Below are 26,340 nucleotides of genomic sequence, written 5' to 3'. Positions count from 1 at the left end.
GCTTTGATCTTGTCACCTGCGCGCTCTTCTTTCCTTATAACCATGGTGCCTCGGAAGCGAGTATTTGTTTTAAGGCCACCGCTTCTGATAGTTTATGATCCAATTCCGGTGTCCCTGCCGGTTCTTTGGTACTGCCTACTAAAAATTTTTCAAGAACTAGAAATTGTTCCTAAATCCTTAGTTTGGCCTTCCTTAGTTTGGCCGGCAGAAAATTCCTCGAGTTAAACCCTGCAAGAGGGTGCCGGCTGGTAATGGCACTACAATCTGTCCCTTGCGTTGTCGGTTGACGGTGTCCAGCAAAGATCAGAGACCAGAACTAACCCACCCAACTTCTTAATAGTTGAGTTGTCTGGATACGATCCTTGATCATGGCTTTGCGACGAGGCTCATGGCTTGCGATCAAGGTGTCATGCGACCCGTACCGAAGATCAGCCTGGCTGGGGGCCCTCTTAAATAGCCCAGTCGCTCACGGAGCATCCGGGGTAATCCCGGATTAATTAGCCTAGCCCGGGTACTGCGATTCTCTGCTCCCGTGGGCCCAGCCCCTTCTCCGCCACAGATGGGAGTCCAACATAATGAATACGTCGACACCAAAACTGAATAAAAGCAAAAAACTGGAGACCGTCCCTCCACCGAGGCCGGTAGGAACTGATACTTCCGCTGTAAAAAGAGCTATGTTTCGTCCACGCTCTGTAGGCAACAAGATGAACCAGAGCCAAAATGATCAGCCAGCCGACAATCTCAAACCTCCACCGCTAACCCAAGAGCTGTCCCGAGCATATCATCAGTGAGCCATCGACTGCTGGTGCGCCTGCACTGGTCGCGCCCGAGGGGACAGCGATGGTCGTAAATAGCGCAGCAAATCAACCAAGATCCAGAGAAAGCCGGATTCAGCGAAGAACGCGCAGCGGCTCAGATCCTTCGATGTCATGGTGATGCGCCAATCACGCCGGAGCCAGCGACGAAGGAAGAGTACGAAAGCTCATATAATGTCACGATGAAAGGTCGGCTGAGCTATACAAGCAGACAAATAGTAGGGTGGGAGAGGTATATCCGGGAGTACATCTTGCTATGGTCAACGCAAAGGACACACCATCGCACCCTAAAGCCACAGCTTGGACCTCGGCCAAGCCCGCGGATGCGACGAAAATAGTAACAATGCACGTCGTCCTCATGCTCAACAACGAATTCGGAGAACATTCGCTGAATGTGGCAGAAGGGCGCCTAAACTACGAGTTTGACAAAATCAAGTTGGCGGATATGAGAGCACTATGCACTCTCGCCGAGAATACAAACACAAATAGAGCCGCCCAACGAGGACGAGATGGACGTCAATGTAGATGAACCTTCCGGGGATCTACGGGATGAAATCTCGACTGGCTCCGACTACGGAAACGTACTGGGTCGGCTCTATTCCGAGCGGGACCTTCTAGAAGACAACAGTGCAGAAGGCGATGCGACATTCACATGATATTCTACTACTACTAATGACCCCACCTTTGTAACTAAAAACCGCAGTGAGGTGTTAGACGTCACGTTTGCGTCCAACTTTCTCTCGCATAGAATCCTTTCCTGTAGGGTCCTGAATGATCACTCATTCTCGGACCACAGGCTCATATACTTTAGACTAGGGTACTACACCCCTTCTGGCATTAAAAATCTTAAGAAAACCAACTGGGGGGTACTATCTGAGATTACTCATCAAGAAATAGTATACGTTGGTGGATACCTTCACTAAAACTAATAGAAATATACCTCAGACAGTTTGGTAGTCACATTAGGTTAGTAATTATATATCCATATACCAAGTTTCATTATGATAGAATGATCGGAAAGAAAGTTATAGCCATATAACCAGGCCCAATGCACACATACATACATATGTACAAGTACACAAACACGCATAAGGCACGATTCTGATGTAAATGTATCTATGCATGCATGGAATATTTTATATTTAATTTAGTTAATAAATTAAATTAGTTTAGTTAATTAATTAAATTAATTAATTAAATTAAATTAAATTAAATTAAATTAAATTAAATTAAATTAATTAATTAATTTAATAAAATTAATTTAATTACTTTTTTGTGGGGTGGTACAGGGTATTTAAGAGTTGAGCCTGCTCGACTTTAGCATTCCTTTCTTGTTTTTAATAATTTAATTTAAAAAAAAATTTTTTTTTTTTTTAATTTTTCCTTTTTGTTGAGCGTACAGGCTATTTTACTGTCGGGCTTGCTCGACTGTAGCGTTTTATCTTGTTCTTTTTTTTAAATTTACTTAATTTTTTTTTGTTTTCTATAATTATTGTAAACATATGTACAGAGTATTTCAAAGTCGGGACACCCGACTTTAGCTTTTTTACTTGTTCTAATATGAGTCTCACAGAATTTGTAATGTTATTTGAACCTTTCTATAATAAGAAAGCAAAAGAAACAGACGAAAGTGTTGACAATGATACTAGACTTATTACGCTATCATAACAGTAAAATGGCTGTAAGGAATAATCCTGCAGTTGTAAGAGTGCCATAATTTATAGCTACATCTGATCCAGAGAACTTTTTCTACAGCTTGCTAGTCCAATATATGCCTTATCGATCGAAAACTGAATTACTCGAAGGATTTGATAATGCTAAAGATGCTTTTTTAGCTCGGGAAAATCAACTTAAGGCAATGAGTGAACACATGCGCCTGCAACGTGAGCGTGATCAACAGCTTGAAAACGCATTTAATCAAGTGCGTGCGAGACTCAATTTTTGAAAGTACCTCCTTTGGCACCTTATTTTCACCCCAGTCACTCGCTCCTCTCCCATCGACTCCTCAGAACATTGACTGCTCACCAATGCTGTCTCTGCAACATCTCCAAGTATTCTGTTCGACACATCCCCTTTTCCCTCCCCAATTACTGTTTCAACGACCCCTATTTTGGCGTGAAATGGAATAGTGCGCCTTTTCAAAAACCTTCTGAACCTCTTTCTCGCGTTCGTAAGAATAAATACGAGCTCCCCTCTCTCGTGTAATGATCGACACTGCTTTGATCTTGTCACCTGCGCGCTCTTCTTTCCTTATAACCATGGTGCCTCGGAAGCGAGTATTTGTTTTAAGGCCACCGCTTCTGATAGTTTATGATCCAATTCCGGTGTCCCTGCCGGTTCTTTGGTACTGCCTACTAAAAATTTTTCAAGAACTAGAAATTGTTCCTAAATCCTTAGTTTGGCCTTCCTTAGTTTGGCCGGCAGAAAATTCCTCGAGTTAAACCCTGCAAGAGGGTGCCGGCTGGTAATGGCACTACAATCTGTCCCTTGCGTTGTCGGTTGACGGTGTCCAGCAAAGATCAGAGACCAGAACTACACCACCCAACTTCTTAATAGTTGAGTTGTCTGGATACGATCCTTGATCATGGCTTTGCGACGAGGCTCATGGCTTGCGATCAAGGTGTCATGCGACCCGTACCGAAGATCAGCCTGGCTGGGGGCCCTCTTAAATAGCCCAGTCGCTCACGGAGCATCCGGGGTAATCCCGGATTAATTAGCCTAGCCCGGGTACTGCGATTCTCTGCTCCCGTGGGCCCAGCCCCTTCTCCGCCACAGATGGGAGTCCAACATAATGAATACGTCGACACCAAAACTGAATAAAAGCAAAAAACTGGAGACCGTCCCTCCACCGAGGCCGGTAGGAACTGATACTTCCGCTGTAAAAAGAGCTATGTTTCGTCCACGCTCTGTAGGCAACAAGATGAACCAGAGCCAAAATGATCAGCCAGCCGACAATCTCAAACCTCCACCGCTAACCCAAGAGCTGTCCCGAGCATATCATCAGTGAGCCATCGACTGCTGGTGCGCCTGCACTGGTCGCGCCCGAGGGGACAGCGATGGTCGTAAATAGCGCAGCAAATCAACCAAGATCCAGAGAAAGCCGGATTCAGCGAAGAACGCGCAGCGGCTCAGATCCTTCGATGTCATGGTGATGCGCCAATCACGCCGGAGCCAGCGACGAAGGAAGAGTACGAAAGCTCATATAATGTCACGATGAAAGGTCGGCTGAGCTATACAAGCAGACAAATAGTAGGGTGGGAGAGGTATATCCGGGAGTACATCTTGCTATGGTCAACGCAAAGGACACACCATCGCACCCTAAAGCCACAGCTTGGACCTCGGCCAAGCCCGCGGATGCGACGAAAATAGTAACAATGCACGTCGTCCTCATGCTCAACAACGAATTCGGAGAACATTCGCTGAATGTGGCAGAAGGGCGCCTAAACTACGAGTTTGACAAAATCAAGTTGGCGGATATGAGAGCACTATGCACTCTCGCCGAGAATACAAACACAAATAGAGCCGCCCAACGAGGACGAGATGGACGTCAATGTAGATGAACCTTCCGGGAATCTACGGGATGAAATCTCGACTGGCTCCGACTACGGAAACGTACTGGGTCGGCTCTATTCCGAGCGGGACCTTCTAGAAGACAACAGTGCAGAAGGCGATGCGACATTCACATGATATTCTACTACTACTAATGACCCCACCTTTGTAACTAAAAACCGCAGTGAGGTGTTAGACGTCACGTTTGCGTCCAACTTTCTCTCGCATAGAATCCTTTCCTGTAGGGTCCTGAATGATCACTCATTCTCGGACCACAGGCTCATATACTTTAGACTAGGGTACTACACCCCTTCTGGCATTAAAAATCTTAAGAAAACCAACTGGGGGGTACTATCTGAGATTACTCATCAAGAAATAGTATACGTTGGTGGATACCTTCACTAAAACTAATAGAAATATACCTCAGACAGTCTATTAACCCGGTACTGCTGTTGAACTCACAAGACTCATATAGCAAAGGCAGGTCCACTGATTCTGTCCTACATTCCCTGGTCTCTAGAATAGAAAACTCACTCCATGTCAAGGAGTACTCACTGGTAGCCTTTTTGGACATCGAGGGGGCCTTCAACAATATATTGGAGTAGATGTTTCCCTGGTAAACTTAATCAGTCAGCTGCTCACTAGATGGGCTGTGAACGCCGAACTAGGGGGACCCCATCCGACACGGCGGAGCTCTGTCTCCGCTACTGTGGTTGCTGATGGTTAACCAGCTGCTGCGGCGAATGGAAATGGAAGGTCATGCAGTCATAGCCTACGCAGACGATGTGCCATAATCTGCAGTGGTAAATACCCACAGACTCTCCGTCCCCTCATGAGGACAGCTCTGTCGAAGTAAATCCTACTAAAACTGAGCTAGTACTTTTCACAAGAAAGTACAAGATTCCGGAACTCCAGCCACCCACACTAACAGGAGTTCCCCTTAAATTCAGCCCCAGTGCAAAGTAGCTGGGAGTCATCCAGGACAGAAAACTGCAATGGAGCGATCACACACATGGAGCGATCACACATCCTTTCGGCTCTTGACGCGCAACCATGCACGTTTAATGGTACAGCAGCGCTGGGAGAGCACAAACTCGTATATACAAAGCTTGTGAAGCTGAAAAGGAATGAGATCTCCATGGTAGTGGGGATAATCACGGGCCACTGCCCGCTTAGCAGGCTTGCATTGAGACTGAACATCCCGTTCAACGTATTATGAAGAAGTAGCAGAGACGAGGAGGAGGAGGAAAGTGTGGAGCACATCCTCTGCCACTGCCCGGCGCTGAGCTACCTCTCGGAAATGAAAAATGTGGAGCTCGTAAATTCTTAAACACTACCAGGGGGCTGAAGACTTGCCAACAAAATTGGGCCTAGCATTTCGTTTGAATTTGACTTAAATGTATTCCCAGAGGTGTGGTTAAATTCTACAATATCTGACTTTGAAATGTTGTGAAATAACTTTTTAATCTATAGACGTGATAGAGCTGTTCACCTTGGTAGTGGTGTACTCATTACAGTTAAAGCTATTATCCAATCTGAAAATTTCCACGTTAATATACCGCAGACCTTGCATTTCTTTGCTTTATGGCAACATCTCCTTTCCGAGCGGTGTACATCACATGCTCCTATATTATTGCTTCTTCTGATAATAAAGCTTATACGTTCAATATGACTTGCATCAGAGAAGTATGTTCACGCAGGTGCGTGATGGTTGTGGTTGGTGATCAAACATTTATTGGTCTTTCTTTAATGATTTCGTTGTTTCTAGATTTTCTGCTTTAACAGTGCGTTCAGATATTTATCATCCCACGCTCAAAATTTGTCTTCCTTTTAGTTTACGTTCTTTTGAGTGCAATAAACCTTGCATGTGCTTTCGCATAAAATCCCTGCCTTTGAAATGCCTTTGAAATCAGATGAAAAGTGTAGATTTTTCATACCAACGTTGGAGCCTGTTTTCCCCCTTTGGAGCTCGAATTTTCCAAAATCCCTTCTTAGTAGGCACCTACACTATGAAAGGATACTTGAGTCCAAATTTCAGCATCTTAGCTTTTACCGTTTGGGCTTTACGTTGATCACCAATCAGTCAGTCAGGACAAACTGTTTTATAGATATAGAGATATATCAGTACTACATAAGCAATAAAAGTGGAATTCATAAATGGGATCAGATGCGCTTCTCAAACATTTGCGCTGTATTTTTTTAACAATTAGTTGGCGTTTCCGCAAATTGGCGTGGGACCAAAAAAAAAAAGAAAGAATAAATGTATGCCTAAGTCGATCAAGCACAACTCTTAAATACCCTGTACCAATGACACAAAAAACCAAATTAATTTTCTTACATCGAACTATAATACATAAACAACCAAATTATTTGTACGAAAGATTCAGTTTCTCCACTTCAAGAAGAACAAATAATTTGGTCTGCACTAGATATAAATTAACAAGTTCGGAAAGGCTGTGGAACGATCTATTGCATCACTTTAAGTCAATAACCAACGAAACTCACTTCAAACTAAAAACTTAAGCACACTTGCAATGGCACATCTAAATAACCTTAACTATACATATCAGTAGTACGCACAAACAAATAAAATTAAAATTAAATGCAATTTTTCAACGTCAATTAAAACTAAATCAAATTTTGTAACTGAAGCTTAAGCTTAAGCTGAATTGAATTGGAAATGTATATGTATTGTAATGACTAGCGTAATAGTCCGCCGTAACCAGATTAAGGCATTATTGCTCAAAATGGAGCAGGAAAGTAAGATATGCTCCAAAACACTTACCCTGGCAGCCACTAAGGAAAGCAGGAGTGAGCTGTTCCTCATCCAAGCGAAGTATGACTTCTGCTACTCAGTTTATGAGCAGTGCACGGCTCAGCCGAATGAGCAAATACAGAATCAGTCCGTTATAGATAGAGAGTAAGAAGCTGCACTAAAGAAACTCTAAACAACGATCCAGGGGTGCTTGACTGCTCTAGAGCATTTAAAGATCGAAACCAGTAATTGGGATTGTGTTCTGGTGTCTTATACTTGTCCGAGCTTCCGATCATGATGCTATCGTTATGGGAGAATTCCGTAATAGATAAAGCCGATATTCCAATTTGGACTGAGTTTGAATCAATCCAAGCTGCCTTCACGGAAAGAGTTTGCACTCAAAAGAGTAACTGTTTCAAGCCAAGATCAGCATCAAAGCATCAACTTGCTCACTTTGCGCTAAAGAAAATCATCCGATCCGTCTGTGCCCTCGATTTCTACAAATGTTCGTTAAGGAGAAGGAAGCCAATGTTTAAAAATAAAAACTATATGCTAACTGCTTCGCAAGGGGTCATCAGTTCAACGATTGTACGAGTCAACATAATTGCTTCACGTGTTAAGACCGCCACCATATACTTATGCATCGTGGTGCTCCTTCACCGTTCCCAGCTATAAGCGCTTCCACGCATGCTACAGCTGCTACTTCCCCGAATCCATCGTGCAAAACCACTTTTTCTGCAATATTTAAGGTGTACTTTTGCCAGGAGGACCGTAGTGAATATTCTTCAGTCGGGCACGATCCACAAGCCACGTGCACTGAGCGGTTCTGGATCAGAAGGCATATTCATATCTGTATGCCGTATCACCATCAAAATCAAGACTGCAGTTTGGCAGGGAATCTACCATCTTGCACGATCCACCACGACGCCTTGAGAGACCTGCCAAATTTACCGTTGGCTGACCTCTTATTTTTCTCTTCTTATCGCTGCGGAAATGCTTCCATCGATTTTATTTGACGGCCTCCAACGAAACATTTTCGGCACGCTATTGGGCCAAGAGACTATCTTCGGTTGGATATTGGCCGGCCCAGTAGCAATACGCCTACCGGCAAGTTCAGGTGCTTATCCACAGGCGCAGCTATGACCCACATCTCTGCATCAGCGCAGTCCCACGCGTTCCTGCCTGCCACATACGCTCTGCCAGGAGGACCATTCTAAAAGATACATCAACTTTTGGCAGTGGAGCGCCGTCAACACTAAGCACAATGGCACAATGAGAATCACAAAGGCACCCACAACGGCGTCCGTATACATCACACTTCACTCGGGTTCTATCGCTTGCCTGCCAGGCCAACCTCCACCTGAAATGCAGACCTCGTATCGCCGAGTCCCACGGAATATTTCATATATGGCCAAATGTAGAGGGCTTTTTCCCGTTGAATTTAAGACGGCTGGTCCTTGTAGTGCTAGTGAGTTGGTGTTTATTGTGACGTTTAGTGTACAAATTTGGGGCATATTGATTGTTCTGCTCTCGTGAACACGAGTGAGTGAAAAATTCCAAGTAACTAATTGCGAAGGCTTGGGGAAAGGGACAGATGGACAGACAGATCCAAAAAACAAGATAGAACGCTACAGTCGAGCAAGCCCGACAGTAAAATAGCCTGAACTCTCCACAAAAAAGAAAAATTAAAAAAAAAATTTTTTTTTTAATTTTAAAAAAATTTAAAAAAAAAATTAAATTATTAAAAAAAAGGAATGAATGAATGAATTAATTAAATTAAATTAGAATACATGTTTATGTTCAGTTTTAACAGCATACATTTACATCACGTACCTACTGCCAACAGAGCTGCAGGCAGCGCATGAGCAGCGATTTTACTTATGGCTATAACTTTCTTCAGAATTGACCTATCATAATGAAATTTGGCACACGGACACATTAGTACTAACTGGATGTACCTACCAAAATTGATTTCAAAATTCCGAGAATTGCGGAAGTTATAAGAAAAAACACGAATTGCGAGGGAGTGGGGGGGTGCATCGAAAAAAACTCAAACTCGTACTTTCTCGGTCTTAGGAGAATATGGAAACCAAGTTTGGTTATTCTAGCTCTTATACTTTCTGAGATCCTTGCGTTCATACGGACAGACGGACAGACAGACGGACGGACGGACAAGGCTATATCGACTCGGCTTCTCATCCTGATCAAGAATATATATACTTTGTGGAGTCTGCCACGCCTCCTTCTGTGTGTTACATACATGCGCACAAAACTAGTATAGCCTTTCACCTTTCAGCCTTTGGGTACAGGCTATAATAAAACAAACATGCACAGCATACACACATAAGGCATATTTGCACAAAATTCGGTCTAGCTCTAGATGTCCATCTAGTCCTGTCATCTTGTCATGTGTATCAAGAATATATGTACTTTGTGGGGTCTGCCCCACCTCCTCCAGCCTGTTACATATCTCACCTCCCGCAAACCTAATATACTCTTATACATTTCATGTACAGAGTATAATCAGGTGACTTCATTGTTGGACAAGCTTGAAATCGAAACAATTATAAAAAAGAGAAAGTATGAAGCTGTATCGGAACATATTCCAAAAATACAATCCTTCAAGAAGAGAAAGCCGATAATTGCGTTAAAGAGCAAGCATCAAAGCCGAAAATCGTCGGGTGTCCCGACTTTGAAATACTCTGGTCATATCTGTAAAATTAATAGCTTTAAGAAAATTTAAGTAAATGAAAATACATATGTGTAGAATAATTATAGAAATAAAAAAATTTGAATTCACGTAAAGGGTGTATAACTACACATTTATATAGGAATTTTGTGTCTATGCTTATCTATGTGTGTCTATGGGTGTCTGTGGTCGAGAATATATGCAGGACAAGGTTGACCCAAAGCAGCAGCAGCAACAACAGATGGGGTCTGCGCTTGGGCAGAGATTGCTTTGACGGCTATAACTTCCTCTCAAATTGATATATTATAATACGGACAAATAAGAGCTAACTGGTGGTATTTGCCAAAGCGAAAGTTACTAATCGCGGCGGAGAAATATACATTTTCTGCGTATTCATAGAAGGCACCTGAGACTAAAATTATACGAGATTACACGAACGGCGTTTGCGAAAATCACCCAAAGCGGACGAAAATCAAAAAAATAAAACTAACTCGTATAGCGTACACATATAAGCCATCTTTATGCAAAATTTGGTGTCTCTATCTGTTATAGTCTCTGAGATCTAGGTGATCATACATACTGACAGGCGGAGAGACAGGGCTAGATCGACTCGTCTTGTCATGCTGATCAATACTACGAGTATACCTGTATATACTTTGTAGGGACTGCCACGCCTCCTTCTGTCTGTTACATTTTTCAGCTCGCGCAAATCTAATATAATCTTGTACATTTCATGTATAGAGTATTAAATACTGCGTCAGTAGTAGTCATACTGAGCCGGGTACCAACACTTACTGCAAATACTTGGTCATTGCAGCATTTATTCCATTATTATACCCTTTACCGGAAAGGTAAATTGAAAGGAAAGTATATATATGCATATTCAAAATCAGCATGACGAAAAAAAATTTATCTAGACCGTCTGTCTGTGAAAACACCTGAATTTAGGAAACGAATTTGCACATATTAATCAAACTTGTTATGTAGACTCTTGCAGTCCCTGGCGAGTTTTTAAAATTTTTTTTTTATTTTCTCTCCCAGCTACAGAATTTTGTCAATAGTAAAGCTCATAATTGCATAAACCAAACTTTGTGCACGTAATTTATAAAGAATTCTCTACTTTAATTTCAAATTTTAACTAAAGCTCTCATATTGTTATCTTTTTTGCAGGCACTAGCAATATTTTTAGTTATTAATTGAAAATTTTTGCGGAGGTGTGGATGATAATACATATTCGAATATAGTTGATTGAGAAAAGAAGCAAAATGCCCAAATCTCTATACACTTATGGTTTTTGCTTTTGGTTTATTTTTATTTCAAAAGTCAGTTTGATCAATCGCCACGAATAAAATAGAACATTGAATAATAATAGTAATAATAATATTTAATAAAGACCAATATATGCACCAGTCGTAATTAGGAACTGAAAGTCTCACCTGCAGCAATGATGTGAAATACACATGGCACCCTTTGTTTTCCGATTTTATTTGATGCTGAACACAGAAGTGTACCATAGTCCAGCTCAGTAATAGGTGTATAAGTCACTGTAGAAGTTGATCCTAGAATTAATGTAGAATATTTCAGAGTTGTAAGGAAAATTACATTTTTAAATACTACCTGATCGAACAATATGGTTTGTTGCAACATCAATGCTTTCAGCAGAATTGTTAAATGTCCAACTAAAATCTACCTCTGGAGGATTTGCATCAACAACACATTTGATTTTAGCATCTTCTTGTTTCGCCACACCATAAACTTTTGGTTGGTTTTGTGCACAAGTAGGTGCGTCTAAGAAACAGGTTGTTTTTTAAGCAAGTATTAAGTAAGTATTTTATTCATTGTAGACTCACATAAAATATTCAGAGGAAATGCAGAACTGATACCTTCGCCTTCAGCATTAAATCCAACGCAGGAATAATTACCAGCGGTTGATCTCGTTACTCCTTGTAACACCAATGAATGGTTGCTTATTATTACTCCTTGCGAAATATTATGGGGGAGTGGTTGCTCCTAGGAAAAAATAACTTTGCTTTTTAAAAACACATAAATATGTATGTATGTATATACATAGTACTATATATCGATCATTTGGATCAAACAAATACATTTTTAAGTCCTGAATTTGCACCAATTTGTAACATGTCTACTACGGCTCCTTCTGGGGCTTACAAACATCATACCAAATCCTGAACAATGGTACAATAAAACAAGTAAAGAACCTAAAGTCGGGTGTCCCAACTTTTATAATTATCGAAATTAAAAAATTAAGAAAATTAAAAAAAAATTATGATCGATTTTACCTCTCTCGGTATTCGAACTCACGTAAAGGGTGTATATTTGCACATTTACATAGCCATTACGTCTATATGAATGTATGAATGTCTATGCGCGTCTATTCGTGTCTGTGTGAACATGTTTGTAGTCAACCAAAGCACTAGCATAAACAACAGATGCGGGCAGCGCTTGGGCAGCAAATATATATATATATATGGCTATAATGGGTCTATCATAGTGAAACTTGGCATACGGACACATAATCACTAACATAATCCAAGAATTACGGGAGTTAGAATAAACCACGTTTAGCATTGGAGAGGGGGGAGGGAGGGAAATTCCAAAATACACATTTTCTGCGTATTCACATAAGGCATCTTGGACAAAAATCAGACACAGATTGACTCGCCTTGTCATGCTGATTAAGAATATATATACTTTGTGGGGTCTGCCACGCCTCCTTCTGCCTGTCACATTTTTCAGCTCGAGCAAACCTAATATACTCTTGTACATTTCATGTACAGAGTATAACTAGAGTCATTTTATTATATGGCAACGTAGCCATTCCATTGGAAGTATAGAACATTTTCATGCTGCTTAAAGCTACCTGTAATGGCTTATTTATATACTATATTATATACTATATACTATTCTATATATATACAAGGTGCGTTCCAAAGTAAACAGGACTTTTTGAATCTAGCCCCTCCTGGTGGCGCTATCTATATGTCGACTGGTGCGTTAGAATCTGCTATCTTTATCGATTGTCCAGTGAGAATTTCATGACATTTCACCTATTGGAAGTGAAGTTATTGCGTTTTAAGTGTCAGTATGTTTGTGTTATCGGTGCGAAAATGAGCTTCGAACAAAGAGCCACCATTAAATTTTGTTTTAAAATTGGTAAAACTTTTACCGAAACGTTTCAATTGATGGAACAAGTTTATGGCGATGATTGCCTATCCCGTAGCAGAGTGCACGAGTGGTTTCAACGTTTTCAAAGTGGTCGTGAGGACATAAATGACGATCAGCATGTGGGCCAATCAAAATTCGTGATCACCGAAAATTCCATCGAAACTGTGCGTGAATTCATCAAAAATCAGCCGAAATCATCATTGAAATTGATGGAAATGGAATTGAACATCTCCAAAACATCGATTTATCGCATTTTGACCGAATATTTGGGCTTACGAAAGGTGTGTGCTCGGTTTGTTCCGCACAAATTGACTGACGACCAAAAATTGCTCAGACGATCGACGATTGTGACCGATTATTTGACCAAAAATCACATTTTAACCATTAACCGCCGTATTCACCTGATATGGCACCGTGCGACTTCTACCTTTTCAGAAAAATGCATTTGCCCATGAAAGGAAAGCGTTATGCAGACGTAGAGGCCATTTAAAAGGCTTGCACCGGCATACTGGCGGCCATACCGGCCAACGAGCTAAAACACTCGTTCGGCATGCTTTTGGATCGTGCAAAAAGCTGTATTAAAGCAGAAGGAGACTATTTTGAATAAAATAAATTGATTGATATATATATATATATGTACATAGCTGTACATAGTTGAAGGCCCTAGTAGCCATTGCTAACATAATTTTCTTCTGTTAGTTTTAAGATTTTAATCTTAAGCTAGCATTATATAAATAAATAAATATAAATATAGCAAACGTCGTCCTGCATTATATTTCAAGCGTTTATATTATTAAAGGAAGTATGATATGGAAGACAAATAATATAAGAACTTCATTATTGTTTATACATATTGAAATAAAATCAATTTTTCTAAAAAAAAATCTTTATAATCAATAATCTTTGTTTAATTATTTTATCTTAATGCGAATTGAAGAACAATATTTTAGTCCAAATTCAATTCATGCTTTTAAATGACATTATTTGGAGCAGCAAAAATCGTTCAGAATGAGGATGGTCGCAATTTTCAATTAACCTTCAAGATTCAAGGCCAAGTGTATCATCAAATTGGTTATGTAATGCCGATGCCTCATACCGATTCAAAATTTGTGAATGTGACAAATAGTCGATGTCAGACTCATATTCAAACGCAAGGCGATGATGTGATGCACGTGTCAATGCGCGATACACTTGCAAAAGCTATTTGTAAAGGCATTTCACTTAGTTTTAAGATTATTTAAGAGAGTTATAATTGAAAGCAACGCATTAGTAAATAAGAGAAAATTGTCATACACTGCAGCTGCCTGCGAGCAGCATAATTGCAATTGCCGCTCTTATGTTGTGCTTACGGCGGCGGCCGTTGTACTGTATGTAGCTTCGCTACAATTAAAAGCCACACTTATAATATTGAAGTCGAGCTGTGCGAGTGCGTTATTTTCTTAGCCCAATAAATCGCGCATAGAAAGACATCGTCTTTCTTTTACATAAACATTTTGTGAACCATTTGCTTTTGCAATACCGGCAAGTTACCGGCTTAAAGCCGAACATTTTGGCGCCCCCGGGTGGACTACTGGAGTCTACTCCCTCGTTGGATCGAACATCGACTCGGCTTTCGACTTGCGATTGCTGTCGTGGTGGTGTCAACTGATCCTCCTGGACAATTGGACGTTTGGTACACTCCCAATCGATGAATTGCCACAATTTTCAGGGAAGTTCACAGCAGGTAACGAGAGCGAAAAATAAATTGCGGCCACATTTGTCGACTTGTGTGTGCATTTAAACGCCACGTTGCGACACATTTGTACATACATACAAGTGCATAAATACACATATAAATTTGTGCAACTCACTAATAAATTTATATGCACAAATTTATATGCTACAAGTATACTCATTTGTAAATTTAACAAATAGAGTGGACCGTGATTTATTTTCTTGCTATCCTATACATACATACATATGTATATACTCGTACATACAGAATATATAAGCACATAACCAAACGTTGGTTAGAAATTTGTCGCGCCAAATCAGTGTATGGAAAAGGACACTGCACTTCGCTAAGTCCCCGTTGCTTAATTTCTTCTGTACTTGCTTTCTTGCTGCACTGGTCAAGCCGTCGCTAGCGGCCGTTGTACATAGGTACATACTTAGCTACGAGTGCAGTAGGAGAATTACAGTTGTACTTAAGCAACAGGCGAGACTGCGTTTGCGTGCACTGATTTTGGCAGTTTTGGTTTGGCTTGCCCTTCTGCTAATTTGTTCGTTTCGATATTGTTGTTGTGCTGCTGTCACACTGCAGCAGCGTTGGCTCGTCCGCATATTGCTGATTCTCTCCCGCTCTCTTGCTTCGGTGCCCATATCGTTGGTGCACTACTGGCTCGCTGCTATCGTGTAGCTTGCATTCGTCGTCGACTGCGCTGTCGGCGTTGGTAGAAATCAGCTGGACTGTTCGCTGTTGTGGTAACTTTAGCGTTTCAATTCGGTCAATTCTAAGAAAAGTTATTAGCGAAACAAATTCTCGCCAGTACAACCCCACAAACTGCAGCAACAAGTTCGCTCTTCTTCTTCCTCTTTTTGCTGCTGCTATGGGCGCATATAACTCAGTGAGGGAAGTTTACCTGGGTACAGGGTATTACACTGTCGGGCTTGCTCGACTGTAGCGTTCTCTCTTGTTTTGTAAATATGCCTGGTAAAAGAAGCAAGCAAACCCGAAGCAGGGCATTAGACGACTCTGTCTCAAATAAATTTGACTGCTTGCTTCAGTCACATGCCAATGTCGTTCGCGATATCGAACGAATAAAAAGTTCTATCCAGACAACTTCTGGCAGCATCGAGCCTTTTGAAGTTGAATTCCGATTGGAAATTTTGTCCCGGTACATTGATAAAGCCTTTGACCTGCAGGAAGAATTAGACAGAATTGATCCGGCCTTAGTGTCAAGGGCAGACTTGGAAATTCTCTGCGTCTCAACTAAAGCGCTTTTGATGAGCAAAGGCGGACGGCCAAGGCCTCATAGGGACAGCGTAGTGAATTCAACAATATTTGCTTCTTCCTCGCATAGCAAACAGTTGCTCTCAATGAAGTTGCCACGGTTTAGTGGTAGCTATTCGGAATATAAGAACTTCATTGGGCTGTTTGAAAATCTAGTGGACAATGACGCATCACTTTCAAATATTGAGAATTTTAATCATTTGCTGTCATACTTAGAGAAAGAAGCACTAGGAACGGTTAAGGCTTACCAAGTTACCGAGGAAAACTATCCAAAGGCACTGGCAGCTTTGAAGCGCGCTTACGACAACAGCTGTCTTATCGTATTTGATAGCATTGCCAAACTATTTAACCTTCCGAAAATGCAAAGCTCGTCTGCTAGTTCTTTGCGTTCGTTGATTGATAACGTTCGCGCTAGCTACGAATCACGAATCACATGCTCATACACTTGGTCATCAGTAAAGTTGATCCCAATACTCGTTCAAAGTGGGAAGAGAGCCTCGACTATAGCAAACTTCCGTCTTGGGAAGACTGCGAGGCATCTCTCAACAGACGCTACCAGCACTTATCTGCTGAGGAATCATCTTCTGGTCGCTCCCGGACTCAAAAACAAAATTTTGATGCGTCAAAGAAAGGTGGAAAAATAGCACTGGCAGCCACCGGCCACCGAGTCCGAAGTGTTTGTTCTGCCAAGCGATTGACCATTTTATACATTCGTGTACTCAATGTGCCCTTTGTGCATAAACTTCCTAAGGAAAGGTCACACAACAAAGGCATGCACATCGACTACATGCAAAGTGTGTTCGAAACCACATCACACACTTCTGCATAAGTATTCTGTCGACTCAGCGCAAGCTGCAACTGCCAGCCAATCATTTGTGGCGCAAGCTGAAACGCCAGCCCAAACTTCGGCTGTCAATCACGCCACGAGCTTTTCTGACCAAGTGATATTGGCTACGGCAGTGGTCCGTGTAATGGATCAATCGGGCTCCTACCAATTTGCTAGGGCTTTGCTCGACTCAGGGTCCCAAATCAATTTTATGACAGAGGAGCTAGCCAAAACTTTGCAACTTAAAAAAGAGCGAAAAAATATTAATTTGCTTGGCATTGGTAAACGCAAGTCTGCAGTGCGTCACATTGTGCAGACGTCAATTGCGTCTCGTAGTAGCACTTTTGATTTGATGACAGAATTTGGTTTACTGAGCACTATTTCGTCATACCAGCCTGAAAAGGTAATTGTCAACGTTGACGTGCCAAAAGATCTGGAACTAGCAGATCCGCAGTTTCATAGGCCGCAACGGATTGATCTGCTTCTTGGCGCAGATGTATTATTTGACCTATTAAGAGAAGGCCAAATTAAAGGAACCAGTGAGTCGCCGACTTTGCAAGCTACAGCACTCGGCTGGATTGTAGCTGGGCGTTGTTGATCTGCTGACTCATCTGCACTTTGTTCTGCTTCACTCATTAGTTTGAAGCAGAATTTTCCGCTTGATAATGAACAAAGTTCTTTAGATGCCGCAAGTTCTGGGAGTTGGAAGAAGTTCCAAATTTGACTGACTCACATTTATATACTCCAGAACAAATGCTTTGCGAGAAGTCATTTGTGAACTCGATCACTCGCTTGCCCTCGGGCCGTCTTAGTGTATCGTTGCCGTTTAAGTCCAGTCCGCAGTCACTTGGCAGCTCCTATGAAACAGCTAAAAGGCGCTTTCTAGCCTTGGAAAGGAGATTGTCCAAGCAGCCAGACGTACAGCCATGTACATAAGTTTCATGACTGAATACATAATCTTGGGACTTATGAACGCAATCGACAACACGGTCCCGAGAGAGCCGCACTATTTTACGGTTCCGCGATTGGAACTTTGTGTTGCACAGCTGCTAGCGACGCTGTGGGACAAAGTTAGGCACCTTCTGCATATGCCAATAAAGCGAGTCGTTTTTTGGTCCGATTCGGAAGTAGTTTTGCACTGGCAGCAAACACACCCGGCTCATTTGAATACGTTCGTGGCAAATAGAGTTGCAAATATTCAAGAGCTTACTTCTGACGCATTTTGGCGTCATGTTCCGACAGCAGATAACCCAGCAGATCTGGCTTCACGTGGCTGCACCACGACCGAATTGACTGATTCGCACTGGTTTAAGGGTCCACGATTCTTAAAACTAGATTGTTCCCTTTGGCCTCGTAATTCTCATATCGAGCTGACCAAAGAGCAGTCAACGCTGGAGAAGCGGAAGAACGCGACGGCTCTCATCGTGGCCGATGAGTGCTCAAATCCCTTCATGGATCTTATTGAAAATTCGTCGTCGTACATTAAGATTCTTCGCATTATATGCTACGTATTCCGATTCGTCAACGGAAAAACAAATACAAACTCGTCACTTGTGCCAACAGCAGCTGAATTAGAGTATGCGTTTTTGGCAGTTGTCCATATAGTACAACACACAGCTTTTGCAGACGAGATCTCAAAGCTAAACAGGTGCTCGATCCTGCAGCCTTCGTACCAAAAATTAAATCCATTTATTTGTCCATTTCGAACGGGAAATCGACAATTGAATTTGGTACGAGTTGGCGGTCGCTTGCTTAAGGCACCATTGCCCCATAATGCTAAATTTCCATTGCTTATGCCAAAAGGATGCCGATTCGTGATGTTATACTTGCAGTATTTACATCGCACTAATTGCCACGCTGGTCCACGTGCGCTCGTAGCATTCTTCGCCAACAAGTTTGGCCTGTCAATGCGCGACAAGCTTGTAGCGTAGTGGTGCGACAGTGTGTGCATTGCTTTAGGTATAAACCAATCCTAGCAAGCCAAATAATGACCGATTACATGGCTGTAGGCCATTTGAGGTGAGCGGAGTGGACTTCTGTGGTCCAATACCTGTCTCGATGGGACTTCGTGGCAGAGCCCCGGTCAAGATGTATGTCGCGGTTTTTTTATGTTTTGCCTCCAAAGCTGTGCACATTGATGTTGTGACAGACCTGACTGCTAACTCGTTTATAATGTGTCTGTCTAGGTTTGTCGGCCGCCGTGGACCTGTGAAGCGACTATATTCGGACAATGCCACCAATTTCGTGGGTGCTGCACGCATTTTGGAGGAGTTCCGCAACAGCTTCAGCACCAACAACAATGCTATTACCACATTTGCTGCCACAAAGGGAATAACGTTCCAGTTCATCCCGCCCCGCGCGCTGCATTTCGGCGGCCTATGGGAGGCGGCCGTAAAGTCCGCCAAGACGTTGCTGCTAAAGGCCATCGGAAGCGCAACGCTGCGGCAGGACGAGATGGTAACCGTGCTGGTGGAAGTGGAGGCGATCCTCAACTCGCGACCGATCGTGGCAGACAGCGCCAGCCCAAACGACGGAGACCGTCACTCCAGCGCATCTACTCGTCGGAGGAACGCTGGTAGCGCTGCCTACAGGGTTAACGCAGCCCGTAACAGACGTCAAACTGACGTACTTAATACGCTGGCAGCTGATCTCAGGCATCAAGCAGCGGTTTTGGGCCGATTGGTCCAAAGGTTACCTGCCAGAAGGGGTCAGTGGAGCGTCCAAATCTGGCGAAAGGAGCCGTCGTAGTCGTCCACGAGGACAACGCTGCTCCTCAGCAGTGGATGCTGGGAGTCGTCGAGGAGACGACAAAAGGCGCCGAAGGCAAAGTGCGCGTGGCAACCGACAGGACGAAGGCGGGGCTGTTTAATCGGGCGATACACCGTCTTGCGCCATTGCCTACCAATATTTCTTGAAGCACTGCGTGCCTTCAACGTGGCCGATGTAAAGGCATTTCACTTAGTTTTAAGATTATTTAAGAGAGTTATAATTGAAAGCAAAGTATTAGTAGTTAAGAGAAAATTGTCATACACTGCAGCTGGCTGCGAGCAGCATAATTGCAATTGCCGCTCTTATGTTGTGCTTACGGCGGCGGCCGTTGTACTGTATGTAGCTTCGCTACAATTAAAAGCCACACTTATAATATTGAAGTCGAGCTGTGCGAGTGCGTTATTTTCTTAGCCCAATAAATCGCGCATAGAAAGACATCGTCTTTCTTTTACATAAACATTTTGTGAACCATTTGCTTTTGCCATACCGGCTTAAAGCCGAACACTATTGTTCACGTGCTTTGAATGTATCGATGACTCGTTGACGGGCCAGTCTTTGTCACAATGCATTGTGAATTCTGAGTCCGTCGACCAATATTTCCTACACGTGCATGAAGTTAGGTGCATTGTTTTATGTACCTAACTTATATTTAAATATACAAGTAATACACTTAATATACACTGAAATGCGACACTTGAAATATTAGAAGACAACGTAGAAAAAAATTAAAATGTCGATGCACACTGTCTGCAGAAACGACCCAAACGCATACAAAACAAGTAAAAAAGCTAAAGTCGGGTGTCTCGACTTTGAAATACTCTGTACGTATGTTTAGAATAATTATAGAAATTAAAAAAGATAAGAGAATTAAACAAGTAAAAAAGCTAAAGTCGGGTGTCCCGACTTTGAAATACTCTGTACATATGTTTACTATAATTATAGAAAATAAAAAAATTAAGAAAAAAAAAAAAATTTGATCGATTTTACCTCTCTCGGTATTCGAACTCACGTAAAGGGTGTATAATTGAACATTTACATAGCAATTGCGTCTGTGTGAGTGTATGTATGCCTATGCGCATCTATTTGTGTCTGTGTAAGCATTTTCGCAGTCAACCGAAGCACCAGCATCAACAACAGCCGCGGGCAGCGCTTGAGCAGCGCTGCAGCAGCGCTGCATCAGCAAATATATTTATGGCTATAACTTCTTGTTAAATCGGTCTATCATAATGAAATTTGGCATACGGACACATAATAACCAACTGGGGGTATTTGCAAAATTTTAGTTCGAAATTCCAAGAATTACGGGAATTACGATTTGCGGGGTAGAGGGGGGAGGGAGGGAAATTCCAAAATATACATTTTCTGCGTATTCACATAAGGCATCTGGGACTAAAATTTGGTGTTCCTAGGTCTTATAGTCTCCGAGATATAGGCGATTATACGAATGGAAAATCGGGAAAACCCCCATAGGGGGGAAGTGGGGGGGAAAATCAAAAAAGTAAAACAAACTCGTATAGAATACACACATAACGCATCTTTGTGCAAAATTTGGTGTCACTATCTCTTATAGTCTCTGAGATCCAGGTGTTCATACGGACGGACAGACGGACAGACAGACAGACAGGGCTAGATCGACTCGTCTCGTCATGCTGATCAAGAATATATATACTTTGTGGGGTCTGCCACGCCTCCTTTTGCCTGTTACATTTTTCAGCTCCCGCAAACCTAATATACTCTTGTACATTTCATGTACAGAGTATAAAAAAATTTGTTGATCGATTTTACCTCTGTTGGTATTCGTACTCACGTAAAGGGTGTATAATTGCACATATACAAAGCAATTGCGTCTATGTGAGTGTATGTATGTTTGTGCTCGTATATTCGTGTCTATGTAAGCATGTTCGCAGTCAACCAAAGCACCAGCATCAACAACAGCCGCGGGCAGCGCTTGGGCAGCGCTGCAGCAGAAAATATATTTATGGCTATAACTTCTCGTTAAATCGGTCTATCATAGTGAAACTTGGCATACGGACACATAATAACCAACTGGGGGTATTTTCAGAAAATGTGTATTTTGGAATTTACCTCCCTCCCCCCTTTCCCCCACAATCCATAACTCCCTTAATTCTTGGAATTTTTCATTGAAATTTTGAAAATACCTCCCGCGTGTCGAGTTTTATAATGATAGGCCGATTTAACAGGAAGTTATAGCCATATATGTATATATGCAGTGACCGCAGCTGTTGTTGTTGTTGTTACTGCTTTGCACAGGCACACAGACACACACAAACACACACATACACGCCGAGATACGCATAATCATACTACACATATGTACAAGTATTTCAAAGTCGGGATACCCAACTTCAGCTTCTCTACTTGTTTTGCTTTATTTATGTTAACTCTTTTTATGAACGGGGCATAGAATTTTTTTCGCCAATTTTGTTAATTAGTTTTTTTTTAACCAATTTAATACAATTTACTTGACGCTCATAAATAGGTGCCGGCTTTAATTGCTTGGCATTGGATGTGCAAGTCCATCTAAATCAAATATCTACCTTTGTTGTAAATTTCATTCAAATTGGTCAATTAAAACAAAAGTTATTATTGAAAAAATTTCATTCAGTACTACGCCCACAAACTCCAGCATCAAGCTCGCTCTTTTTCTTGTTTCTGCTTTGGACGCATATAACTTAGTGCCGAAAGTTTGTCTGCCTTAGTGCAAATGTATGTTAAACACAGCAAGAGCTGTGGCAGACCCTACAATATACATATGCTGTTACAAAAACTATGGAGAAATTGAAAATTCACAATAGGACTTAAAAACTTCAGTTTACATCCGTATATATACATACATATGTACGTACAAATATCGTATATATCGAAATACAGGTTTGACTCTAGCATTCTATTCTGGTTAATGCTCGTAGTTCAATTTAATGTTAAATTACATCTTTAGTTTCAATAAATATATATTTTATATTTTCTTATATTAAAGTTCTATAACGATTTTGAGTTCTATAGTGCTATTGGGGTGGTAATGTTTGTTGATTCCCACCTGTTCCGCATTTCGAATCACTGATGCGGTTACCATCTGTATGTTCGCGGTGGCAACTATGTAAGACAGTTTATAACGCAGTCGAATAACTGGTACTTCCTTTGAACACATTGTGTGGTACATGGTCGGGCAATACCTATGATTTCCAAATTATTTTTCACTCGTGCCTTTTTCACTCGTTTCCGATTCTAAATTGCGAGCTTCCGCATCATCGCCAAGCTCGGTTACAATTGGCATGTCATCCCGAGAGTTATTGCCAACTATAGTACATTATTTGCTGTCGGTATTCGCTACATTGGTGACTACGCGTTTTTGCGTTTGTCATTTCTAATATTAGTGCATGTGGTGATACACTTCTTCTTATTAGGCATTGGCATTCTGAATCTTAACTAATTCTATATATCCATTTTTGGGGTTGCTTATTTACAATGATTTTTATACTCTCTACATGAAATGTACAAGAGTATACTAGATTTGCGCGAGCTGAAAAATGTAACAGGCAGAAGGAGGCGTGGCAGACCCCACAAAGTATATATATTCTTGATCAGCATGACGAGTCGATCTATGTCTGTCTGTCTGTCCGTCTGTCCGCCCGTATTAACACCTGGATCTCAGAGACTATAAGAGATAGAGACACCAAATTTTGCACAAAGATGACTTATGTGTGTATTCTATACGAGTTTGTTTTATTTTTTTGATTTTCCCACTTCCCCCCTATGGGGGTTTTCCCGATTTTCCATTCATATATTCGCCTATATCTCGGAGACTATAAGATCCATGAACATAAAATTTTACTCCAAGATGCCTTTTGTGAATACGCAGAAAATGTGTATTTTGGAATTTCCCTTCTTCCCCCCTCTCCCCCACAAATCGTAACTCCCGTAATTCTTGGAATTTTGAACTCAAACTAGGAAAATACCCCCAGTTTGTGATTATGTGTCCGTATGCCAAGTTTCACTGATAGACCAATTTAACAAGAAGTTATAGCCATAAATATATTTGCTGACGCTTTGATTGACTGCAAACATGTTTACACAGACGCGAATAGACGCGCATAGACATTCATTGCTTTGTATATGTGCAATTATACACCCTTTACGTGAGTTCGAATTCCGAGAGAGGTAAAATTAATCAAATTTTTTTTTTAATTTTCTTAATTTTTTAATTTATAAATCTATTTCTAATTTCTAAAGATATGTACAGAGTATTTAGCTTTTTATAGCCTGTACCCAAAGGGTGAAAGGCTATACTTGTTTTGTGCGCATGTATGTAACACACAGAAGGAGGCGTGGCAGACCCCACAAAGTATATATATTCTTGATCAGGATGAGAAGCCGAGTCGATATAGCCTTGTCCGTCCGTCCGTCTGTCCGTCTGTCTGTCCGTCTGTCCGTATGAACGCAAGGATCTCAGAAAGTATAAGAGCTAGAATAACCAAACTTGGTTTCCATATTCTCCTAAGACCGAGAAAGTACGAGTTTGAGTTTTTTTTCGATGCACCCCCCCACTCCCCCGCAATTCGTGTTTTTTCTTATAACTTCCGTAATTCTTGGAATTTTGAAATCAATTTTGGTAGGTACATCCAGTTAGTACTAATGTGTCCGTGTGCCAAATTTCATCATGATAGGTCAATTCTGAAGAAAGTTATAGCCATAAGTAAAATCGCTGCTCATGCGCTGCCTGCAGCTCTGTCGGCAGCGCTGCCCGCAGCTGTTGTTGTTGTTGCTGCTTTGGTTAAACTTTGTGCTGCATACATACACGCATATAAACACGCATAGGTACGTGATGTAAATGTATGCTGTTAAAACTAAACATAAACATATATTCTAATTTAATTTAATTAATTAATTCATTAATTTTTTTTAATAATTTAATTTTTTTTTTAAATTTTTTTTTTTTTAATTTTTCTTTTTTTGTGGGCAGTACAGGCTATTTTACTGTCGGGCTTGCTCGACTGTAGCGTTCTATCTTGTTACTTGTTTATATATAAGAAGAGAGAACGCTACAGTCGAGCAAGCCCGACAGTGCAATACCCTGTACCCAGGTAAACTTCCGTCACTGAGTTATATGCGCCCATAGCAGCAGCAAAAAGAGGAAGAAGAAGAGCGAACTTGTTGCTGCAGTTTGTGGGGGTTGTACTGGAGAGAATTTGTTTCGCTAATAACTTTTCTTATAATTGACCGAATTGGATAAAATTTTAAACAACAGTAGATAATTATAAATAAATTATGTGTGGTTTAGGTAGCATTTGAAATGTGGACGCTATTGACGAAATTCTGTAGCGGGGGAAGGGGGGGAAATTCAAAAAAATAAAATAAACTCGTCCTTTCTCGGACATAGGAGAATCTGGATACCATCTTTGGTTATTCTAGCTTTTATAATTTCTGAGATCCTTGCGTTCATCCAGACGGACAGACGGACGGACGGACGGACGGACATGTTCAGATCGATTTCTCCCGTCATGCTGATTCAGAATATATATACTTTATGGGGTCGGAGATGCTTCCTTCTGCATGTTACATACTTTTCACAAACCTAATATACCTTTTTTACCCTACGGGTACAGGGTATAAAAAGGCAGAATTATTTTAGAACCCGGAATGTTAAAAATGTATGTTTAAGCATAAAAACAATTTTTTATAGCCTGTACCCAAAGGGTGAAAGGCTATACTAGTTTTGTGCGCATGTATGTAACACACAGAAGGAGGCGTGGCAGACCCCACAAAGTATATATATTCTTGATCAGGATGAGAAGCCGAGTCGATATAGCCTTGTCCGTCCGTCCGTCTGTCCGTCTGTCCGTCTGTCCGTCTGTCCGTCTGTCTGTCCGTCTGTCCGTATGAACGCAAGGATCTCAGAAAGTATAAGAGCTAGAATAACCAAACTTGGTTTCCATATTCTCCTAAGACCGAGAAAGTACGAGTTTGAGTTTTTTTTCGATGCACCCCCCCACTCCCCCGCAATTCGTGTTTTTTCTTATAACTTCCGTAATTCTCGGAATTTTGAAATCAATTTTGGTAGGTACATCCAGTTAGTACTATTGTGTCCGTTTGCCAAATTTCATCATGATAGGTCAATTCTGAAGAAAGTTATAGCCATAAGTAAAATCGCTGCTCATGCGCTGCCTGCAGCTCTGTCGGCAGCGCTGCCCGCAGCTGTTGTTGTTGTTGCTGCTTTGGTTAAACTTTGTGCTGCATACATACACGCATATAAACACGCATAGGTACGTGATGTTAATGTATGCTGTTAAAACTAAACATAAACATATATTCTAATTTAATTTAATTAATTAATTCATTAATTTTTTTTAATAATTTAATTTTTTTTTTAATTTTTTTTTTTTAATTTTTCTTTTTTTGTGGAGAGTACAGGCTATTTTACTGTCGGGCTTGCTCGACTGTAGCGTTCTATCTTGTTTTTAAATGTAACATTATTATTATTGCTTACATTATGTCGCCATTCAATGCGGAAAACTTGTGGGTGGGCCATAACTAAGCAGTCAAAATATACATCTGTACCTTCACGTAGTGCATTCGCGTCAAGAGAGGTTCCAAGGCGGACGTAGGCTTCAGGAACATCTGTAAATGAAATGTATTTTTCATTAATGTCATTATTATAGCCTTTGAGCAGTCAATAATAAACCTACATATTTGCCATTCCAAACTTAGCGAATTACATTAACTCATTATACTCTGTACATG

At 41.3% G+C, this 26,340-nt stretch overlaps 1 protein-coding gene across 1 annotated transcript in view; it reads right to left on the bottom strand.

The window, feature by feature from the left end:
• The window catches only part of LOC115628083 (hemicentin-2), a 291,265-nt gene that overhangs the window by 86,583 nt on the left and 178,342 nt on the right, over positions 1-26,340 (bottom strand). The window contains exons 8-11 of the mRNA XM_030524060.1: positions 26,087-26,217; positions 11,659-11,818; positions 11,426-11,596; positions 11,245-11,367 (exon numbers count right to left, since the gene is read on the bottom strand). Coding sequence (XP_030379920.1) covers positions 11,245-11,367; positions 11,426-11,596; positions 11,659-11,818; positions 26,087-26,217 — 585 coding nt within the window. The remainder of the gene's footprint in view (positions 1-11,244; positions 11,368-11,425; positions 11,597-11,658; positions 11,819-26,086; positions 26,218-26,340) is intronic.

Source organism: Scaptodrosophila lebanonensis, unplaced genomic scaffold (genome assembly GCF_003285725.1).
Source record: "Scaptodrosophila lebanonensis strain 11010-0011.00,11010-0021.00 unplaced genomic scaffold, SlebRS2 tig00000101-arrow-pilon, whole genome shotgun sequence".
Taxonomy (NCBI): domain Eukaryota; kingdom Metazoa; phylum Arthropoda; class Insecta; order Diptera; family Drosophilidae; genus Scaptodrosophila; species Scaptodrosophila lebanonensis.
This window is presented reverse-complemented; position numbering and strand designations above follow the sequence as displayed.